The sequence below is a fragment of the Poecilia reticulata genome, chromosome 21, assembly GCF_904066995.2.
Source record: "Poecilia reticulata chromosome 21, P_reticulata-male-v2, whole genome shotgun sequence".
Taxonomy (NCBI): Eukaryota; Metazoa; Chordata; class Actinopteri; order Cyprinodontiformes; family Poeciliidae; genus Poecilia; species Poecilia reticulata.
The window spans coordinates 1,949,292-1,957,547 of NC_088850.1; the positions used below are offsets into that span (position 1 = coordinate 1,949,292).

Consider the following 8,256-nt stretch of genomic DNA (forward strand, 5'->3'; position numbering starts at 1 on the left):
AGAATGTCTGTTTTTTTTGTTAAGGAAAACAAAATGCAACTTTTTTAAAACTTCGAACTTCAACTAATCTCCATATTTTACTTCCTGTCTTTTCTCTTCTCTCCTCCCACTTTCTGGATTTTAACCAATGAGTGATCAGTAAATCCCTCATGCTCTGCACCACTTCCTTTCATAAAACGAGTTCTTCAAAATAAAACCAAATATGCAATAAAGCCTTTATTTGAACTAAAAAGTAAGCAAACAACATATTTACAGAGAAAAAGCTTCTTCTCTAAAACAGCTTTTAAAATTATTTATAATGGATTTAAAGAATTAAACACATTGAATCCAACACATTTCTAAATTACTACCAATATGCAGATAACTGAATGCAAAATATCCTTTAGTTCTGGCTAACAGTTAAAATGGATCTTTTTAATGAATCATCCTGGATGTGATGAAGCTCAGTGCAGTGCGGCGGCAGCAGAACGTTCTCCATCATTTTCAAAGCTCACTGTGTCGTCATCAGCAGCAAAACGAACCTGAGATACAAGCAGAGATTAACTGGATAAAACTGATACAGACACTAAATGAACATTTAGAGAGAAAATTCAAAGCATCACAAATTATACCACAGAGGAAATTGTTTATAGCAGTTTTACAGCATTTAAAGTCAGTAAATAATATTGTGAATACACTTTTACAAATTAGAATATCTTCAAGTCTGAGGGAAAATATCTTCTATAATCTACATATAAAAGGTCTATGAATGTATTTTTCATGATTGTTTCTCTTACTTTAATGTCTTTGTGAGGCTTTTTTCTTCCTGCAGTGAAAAACAGAATAAAGTGATTAAAGTGTGTAAATTGTCTCCATTGTAGCCGAGTTTCCTCACCTCTGGTTCTGATGATACCAACAGTGATTCCAACCATCAGGATCAGTCCTGTGATCTTCAGAGTCAACATGATGAAGCTCAGAGGAGACGAGGCGGGGGGGCCTGAGGAGGAGACGGAGCAGCAACCTGATTGGATCATTTTCATCTGGTTTAGGAAGAACATAGTTTCACCATGATGGTGGACTGAACATCAATCTGAGAGTCTGAGACTTTGGATCCACGTTCAGAACCAGGAGAACCTGAACCACCATGATGGAGAAGAAAACTGGAGATCTACATAAAAACTGTGGTGTGGAAAGACAAAGTGTCCAAAATAATGATGTTAAATTAGAAATACATTGTTTAATAATAAGATAAAATAAATCCATAAGACTAAGTATTCACACATAAGTGACGTTCCAACAATTTAACTTCCTCAATATAAAATATGGCTGTAGAGACAGATGTGATGACATCATACCTTCATGTTGGTAGTGAGCTTCTATCTTCACTTCGTTTCCTTCAACAAACTGGCAGGTGAATCTTCTGCTGCTCTGAAGATTCACAGTGAGACGAGAAACACAACCAAACTGTCCTCCTGATTTATATCCATCACCTTCACCAGTCAGTTCACTTCCTGTCTCGTTCAACCAGAGGAGACTTTTAGGTGGACAAGGATCAGACCACCTGTGTTTCACCAGAGAACATATTAATGTTATGTTTCCATTCTTTGTTGGATCAACAGCTGGTGGAGATGAAGAGACTGAAAGAAAACAAGACAATATTTCATTTGAAAAAGGAGAAACCAACATCATCTTTATTGCCATGAATAGCAGAACAACATCTTCAGTAACTATGAATGTCGGCTTTTGGTAATATAATTAAATAATCTTCACCTCTACAACATAAAACCATCATAATGAGAGAACTGAACAGTTTAGTCTCTAAAATCAGACAGATCCAGTTCCAGTTCTGACTGAACTCAGATAAAAACACATCATGATCTAAACATTCAGATCCAAACAGAGATTTTAGGGTTAAGAAAGACTGAAATCAGCAGGTAGAGAGTCATTAGTGTAGATACTCACTGATCAGCAGATATAGAAACACATGTGTCTCAAAGTTTCCTCCATCCTCAGGCTGACATCTGTAACGTCCAACATCCTCAGCATTGATGTTGTTGATGATCAGAGAACAGTTTCTGTCCAAACTCATCCTGGCAGAACGAGGTGAACTCTGAACGATTCCTCTACGAACTTCCTGTTGATCGTTCATGTCGTCATTTCTGTCATAAATCCATTTAACAGAGGAGCAGGAGTCGGATGATGAAGGTCTGTTACAGGGCAGAACAGCTTCATCTCCAGCTCTGTGGTAGAGACGGACTGGTTCTCCTGTGATACCTGTAAAAATAGACATATTTAGAAACTACATTTAACTATCAGTAATGTAAAAATAATAATTTAATAATAATCTCTGATTTTCTACTTGTATTCATGTAAAATTGAAAATCTGTTTAAATATATAAAAAAAAGGTAAAATGAATTTTTTCAAATAATATTTTAATAAAGGAAAATATCTGATTTTTCTCTTCAAACTGTTGAAATAAAAATGTATCTATTTACAGTTTGGCTACCATTACACTCCTAGTCATAAAACCTTTTTTAACAAAATGTAGAAAAATATGACACAATAATATAAATTGCACAGCAAAACAAATTTGCATAAATTCTGACTTTTTTATTTGTAATGATTCAAAAGTAAAGGAAAAAAATCAAAATCTGAAATAACTTGGATTATCACCCTTTTCTTTCACACATGTTCATGTTATGATGAACATAAATTATATTTAGTACCACTTCATGTAAAACACTGGCTTTAAATTTGTAATGATTAGTTTGTCCACTTTCTTCATAAAGGTTGTTTCAGTGATTTAAACTACAGGAGATAATAAAAATGTTTTGAACATTATTTGGCTAAAAAAAAAACAAGAAGAGACTTTTGTTTTAGGTAGAAAACTATGGAAAAATAAAAATCTGACTTTAATCTCTAAATTCTGAGAAAAAAGTCAGATTTTTTTCAGAGGTTCCATTAGACATTACTGGAGAATATTTAACAAAAAAATTACAAACTCCTATGAATTCCTGCAGTTTTTCTCATTTACTGTGTAAATAAAAGGCGTCATACCTTCAAACCGAGGTGGTCCATCTTCTAACGAAGGTCGGATGTAAAATTCTATCTTCACTCTGTTTCCCTCAACAAACTGGCAGGTGAAGTTTCTGTTTTTGTCGCTCTGACGCTTCACAGTTAGAAAGGAATCACAGAATCTTGGTCCTCTTGACTCGACCCAAACACCTTCAGTCAGTTCAGTTCCTGTTTCATCCAACCAGCGGAAACTTTTCTCTGGACAAAGATCCATCCCGTATCTCGTCAGAGAGCAGAATAATATGAACTCATCCTTTGGTGGAAAGACATTTTGTGGGTCTTGATAAACTGAAAGAAAAAAAAACAGTTGTCTCAATCTGAAAGATGTTAGAGTAACTTGAGAATCTTAAAAAAAGGTTAAGTGTCTCAGGCTGCAGACAGTAGAATATAAAATAAATAAATAACGAAAACATTTTGATAAAACTTTTAGATTTTGTCTTCATGTCACTAAATGATTGATCTGAACTAATATTGCAGATCTCAGCAGGTTTTCATCATCATGATGGAAAAAACAAGAAATCTTTAAAGAAAATGATTCAGTAGTTTGATCAAACGTTGATCCACCATAAGAGACAAACTGATTAAATCTAAACATCCTCAGCACAACGTTCACTCTGACGACATCACAGCTTGGCCCCGCCCCCAGCTCAGACAGGAAGTAGAAGAAAACATCACAGAGGACAGAAATAAAATTTAGAAACGGCACTGAGAGTTTAATTTGATCATTAGTAGATATAACATCTTTAACTAAATGAATTTACATCTTCAATATAAAATATTGACTGTAAAGTTAAACCAGGTGTGAGGCCTGATGGGTAAAGTTTTCCTGAGTCTAAATAAATGATCGTTTCTCTCTGACTGAACAACATGTGACCTTCTGACTGCATCAGGTCACTGAGAGGTTCCCTCATGTTCAAGTCCAGAGACGTTCAAGGTTCAGAGAAAAAGGAAATCAGAACCGATGATGTCAGAAACATCTGTCCAACATTTCACCAAGTAGATCAGAAGGAAAGAGACTGAGAGTTAAATCATTCAGGTCTAAATACTCACTGGATAAAACATTCAGATACACAAAGTCACTTGAGGAGAATCTTGATCCAGATATACAGGCGTAGATTCCAGCATGACGAGGATCAATGTTGTTGATGGTCAGAGAGCAGCTGCTGCTCACATTTAACCTGGAAGCTCGAGGTGAACTCTGAACAGCTGCTCCATTCCAAACCTCATGCTGAGTATTTGGGTTTTTACCTCTGTTGTAAAACCATTTAACATCAGAGCAGGAGGAAAACGATGCAGGACTGTTACAAGGTAGAACAACATTTTCTCCTTCTCTCTGATAGAGATGAAGTTCTCCTCCTCTGGTTCCTGCAGCAGAAACAAAAACACATTAAAGTTTTACGTCATTCTACATAAATATGGTCTTGAAGGTGAAATTAATTAAATATGTAGTCCTTTATCTACACTACATTATGTGTGATTTATTGTTGTAACATCATATTTTTCTCATGTACGTTTTAAAAACGGTTATCAACATTTTAACCTGAAAATGTTTCTATATATTAGCTTAAAACCTGATTAACTAAAACACAACTTAACTTCTAATTGTTCTAATCTCTTATGAAATATAGAAATAATCCAAAGAATATTTAATTTTTCTCATCTTCATGTGAAAGAAAACAGATCTTTACCTTCAAACTGAAGCACAACGACCAGAACCAGAACCAACATCTTCTGTCCGTCTATGAGCTGCTGAACTGAGAGACGTTTCTCTGCTGCTGATCTGAAAACACTGATGATGTTTCCTGTTTGCAGCTGAAATGATGATTGAAATCAAATTTACATCCAAACCCTTTGCTCTTATCAACTTCATCGTTTCCAGAAACTGACAGAAAACCACCAGAAACAGCAGAAATGTAGTTAGAAACAAACATTTAAACTACATTTAACTCTTTCACCCTGAAACACTCAGATCAACTAAAGTGAATCATGTTGTAGCTGAAGGATCTGCAGGTGAAGATCATGAAAACAAAGTTTTATTTTCTGCTCTTTAACTGCATAGTTTTTGTACAACTTGTTCTAATTTCCGCTGCCTGAGCTGTCAGAGATAAACTGTGATGCATATTAATGAGCTGCAGTCGGTTCACTGACAGCAGCAGACAGAGCAGATAAACCGAGTCAGAACAGAATCCAAGCAGGTCCAACTGGATCCTTACAGCAGAAAATATAAATACGTCAGAATAAAAATGTTTACTTTAGCATTCACCACTTAAACTACAACTCCCAGAATGCTCTGCTGCTCAGTTCTCCATCTATAAGCCTCCTGTTCTGTGGACGTTAAATGTGACCTGATGCTCCAACCAGTCAGATCAGTAGAAGAAGAAATGCCAGCTGTCTGGACCAGAGTCCATCAGAGCAGATCAGAGAATCAAACTGAGCTTTAATGATTGTTAAGTTTATCAACGTTTTTCATATTTTAACATCTGGACATTGACTAAATTATTATTAGAGGCAAAATAATTTTTATCTGGTTAAAGATATTAATGCCACAGACAGTTTTGGTCATTTAACGTGTCGTTTAAAAGTGATTTAGAAGTTTTATATGGATCAGATCTGCATTGGTGTTATAACTGAGTCGTCTGCATCTGATTGGCTGTTCAGCATCGTTATGGCGTGTATGAGGCTCTGATACAGCAGCTTAGTGCTGCGTCACGAGTCTGTTATCTGATCAAGTAAGAAAAGATCAGAAACATATTGATGCAACACCATGAAGGCCTCAGATTCCTGTTTGAAGTAGTTCAGAGTTCAATAAAACCTCTAAACTCAACATAAAATAAATAATAAATGTGTCGTACAAATACTTTATATACTTTTACTAATCTTGATTTCCCTTCACTTCTTCTTATCAGTGCACCAGCTGCTTAATGTTTCCAGCTCTCAGTGTTATGACTGTGATCAGTAAACAGATTGTGAATAAACTTCAATGCTGAAGATTTATCATGTCACCATAACACACACCGGCTTATTTCTAAGTCAACATATTAACTTAGAAACAACCAAACATTGCACAGGTTTAACGATGTTTAGAGATTAAATCTTTATGATGTTTTGTTACTTTTGAGCAAATGTAATTAATTATAGTCCAAATTATTTCATATAATAAGCTCACAGAGTTTTCCAACTGTTCTCTGGACAAGCATCACTTGTGTACATGAAAAAACCTTGAAGCTGATCTTCACTGCCATATTTTACAGCTGTGGATTCCAGGAATGTTAATAGCAGGAGAGAGAACAATTAGCTGATGCAGCATCGTCCCAGTGGATGCCCTCCTGCAGGAAGGTATCACAGCTACACAGAAACCCAGACCAGGTGCAACAACAGCAGAGTGAACACAAAAAGTTACAATGAAATGAGAGCAACTGTTGCAAATAGAAGAGGAGCAGAAGTAAGTGAGGAAAAAATGGTCAGTTTGTCCTCCAGTCTCTTCAAACGAGACGGATTCTGTCTTTGCTCCTCCATCCATCCATCCATTTTCTTCGTCTTATCCGGGGTCGGGTCGCGGGGGCAGCAGCTTCAGAATGGAGGCCCAGACTTCCCTCCCCAGCCACTTCTTCCAGCTCCTCCGGGGGAATCCCAAGGCGTTCCCAGGCCAGCCGAGAGACGTAATCCCTCCAGGCCCTCCAGGCCTGGGCCTGCCAGGTCTGACCGGCTTCCTCCCCCACCACCGGAGCCAACTCACCACCAGGTAGTGGTCAGTGGACAGCTCCGCACCTCTCTTCACCCGAGTGTCCAAGACATACGGCCGCAAATCCGATGAGACGATGACAAAGTCAATCCTGTCTTTGCTCCTCTGTCCAAAATAAGACACAGAACAACATAAACAATGAGAGCAAAGGATTCAGAAGGAAAACATGAAGGCCCCAAACCAGCACAGCACCAGATGAGGGTCAAACCGACTGAACTGAACTAAAATGTCCCTTTTTTTACTATTTGAGTGTAAATATCCAAAGCAACTGCTGCTTTTTTGGACGAACATATCAAGGCTTCCTGCTTCAGTATCATCTGTATTGTCTGATTATTTTTCAGGGATTCAGATTGTTATAGATTACTTATTGTCATTTGATTTTGCAGATTTGTTCTCCAATCTGCAGCTTTGTTCCAGAAATAAACTGTATCACCTGCGCTGCTAGAAACTGTTGAGGGGGGGAGGTGCGGTTTGGGTCGCGTTTCTCATTTCATTTTTACCCAGGAAGCACATTGGCTAAACCGTGAGTCAAACAGCCACTGGGACTGACTACTATATATTCCATTGAGGGACAGTTACTTTAACATTACATACACCTTTATGAACAGGCGAGGGCGCACTTTCTCCATTTATAATTAGACTTTAAAGCGACTTGAAACCATTCATCCCTCCCTGGCACCTCCAGACCCGGGCCCCCATGAGCACCATCCGGGTCGGGGGGCAGCCGCCCCCCCAAACCCCCCTCTAGCTCCGCGCCTGCGTCTATCAGCTGCTGAACTGAGAGACTTTTCTCTGCTGCTAATCTGAAAACACTCATCTCATTTCCTCGTTACAAGGTGTCCTGTCATTTTGCTCTTATCACACTTTTTAGTGACTGACAGAAAACCGCAGAATGAAGCAAACAGTTACATAACTTCAGTTAGAAATGAACAGATAAACTACATTTAACTGACTTTGTAACATGTTTTAGATGAAGAATCTGCAGGTGAAGGACAGCAGACTAAGGTTTTATTCCCTCCTTTTTAATCGTATATATTCTGTACAACTTGTTCTAATTTCCGTTGCCTGAGCAGTCAGAGATAAACTGTCATGCACACCAACGGGCTGCGGTTGGTCCACCGACACCCAGCAGCTCAGAGACTCTGAGATAGAGCAGATAAACCGAGTCAGAACAGAATCCAAACAGGTCCAACTGGATCCACTATAGGAGAGGCAACAGACTCAAAATTATTTAGAATAAAAATGTTTACTTGAGGGCTGCACAGTGGCGCAGTTGGTAGAAGTGTTGCCTTGCAGCCAGCCCCGGTCTTTCTGCATGGAGTTTGCATGTTCTCCCTGTGCATGGTGGGTTTTCTCCAGGTACTCCGGTTTCCTCCCCCAGTCCAAAAACATGACTGTCAGGTTAATTGGCCTCTCCAAATTGCCCCTAGATGTGAGTGTGTGTGTGCATGGTTGTGTG

General features: G+C 38.2%; 1 protein-coding gene across 4 annotated transcripts; it reads right to left on the minus strand.

Annotated features, from left to right (window-relative positions):
- Window positions 1-203: 203 nt before the first annotated feature.
- LOC145549817 (uncharacterized) lies at window positions 204-2,238 on the minus strand. Of its 4 annotated transcripts, none has more exons than XM_081602754.1 (5): window positions 1,942-2,238; window positions 1,335-1,616; window positions 875-976; window positions 777-805; window positions 204-521 (listed from the first exon to the last, which is right to left on the minus strand). In XM_081602754.1, the coding sequence occupies exons 1-5, from the start codon at window positions 2,126-2,128 to the stop codon at window positions 444-446; spliced, it is 678 nt and encodes a 225-aa protein (XP_081458880.1). In that variant the 5' UTR covers window positions 2,129-2,238; the 3' UTR covers window positions 204-443. The 4 variants fall into 4 exon arrangements, with proteins under 4 accessions (XP_081458880.1, XP_081458879.1, XP_081458882.1 ...); XM_081602753.1 differs by having other exon boundaries at window positions 875-1,000; XM_081602756.1 differs by lacking the exon at window positions 777-805.
- Window positions 2,239-8,256: the final 6,018 nt, after the last annotated feature.

Coding starts and splice junctions, on each gene's coding strand:
- LOC145549817 (XM_081602753.1), bottom strand. CDS start 2,128: ATGAACGATCAACAGGAAGTTCGTAGAGGAATCGTTCAGAGTTCACCT. Junction 1,001..1,334: donor AGCTCACTACCAACATGAAG/GTATGATGTCAT, acceptor TGATCCAATCAG/GTTGCTGCTCCGTCTCCTCC. Junction 806..874: donor TGGTATCATCAGAACCAGAG/GTGAGGAAACTC, acceptor TTTTCACTGCAG/GAAGAAAAAAGCCTCACAAA.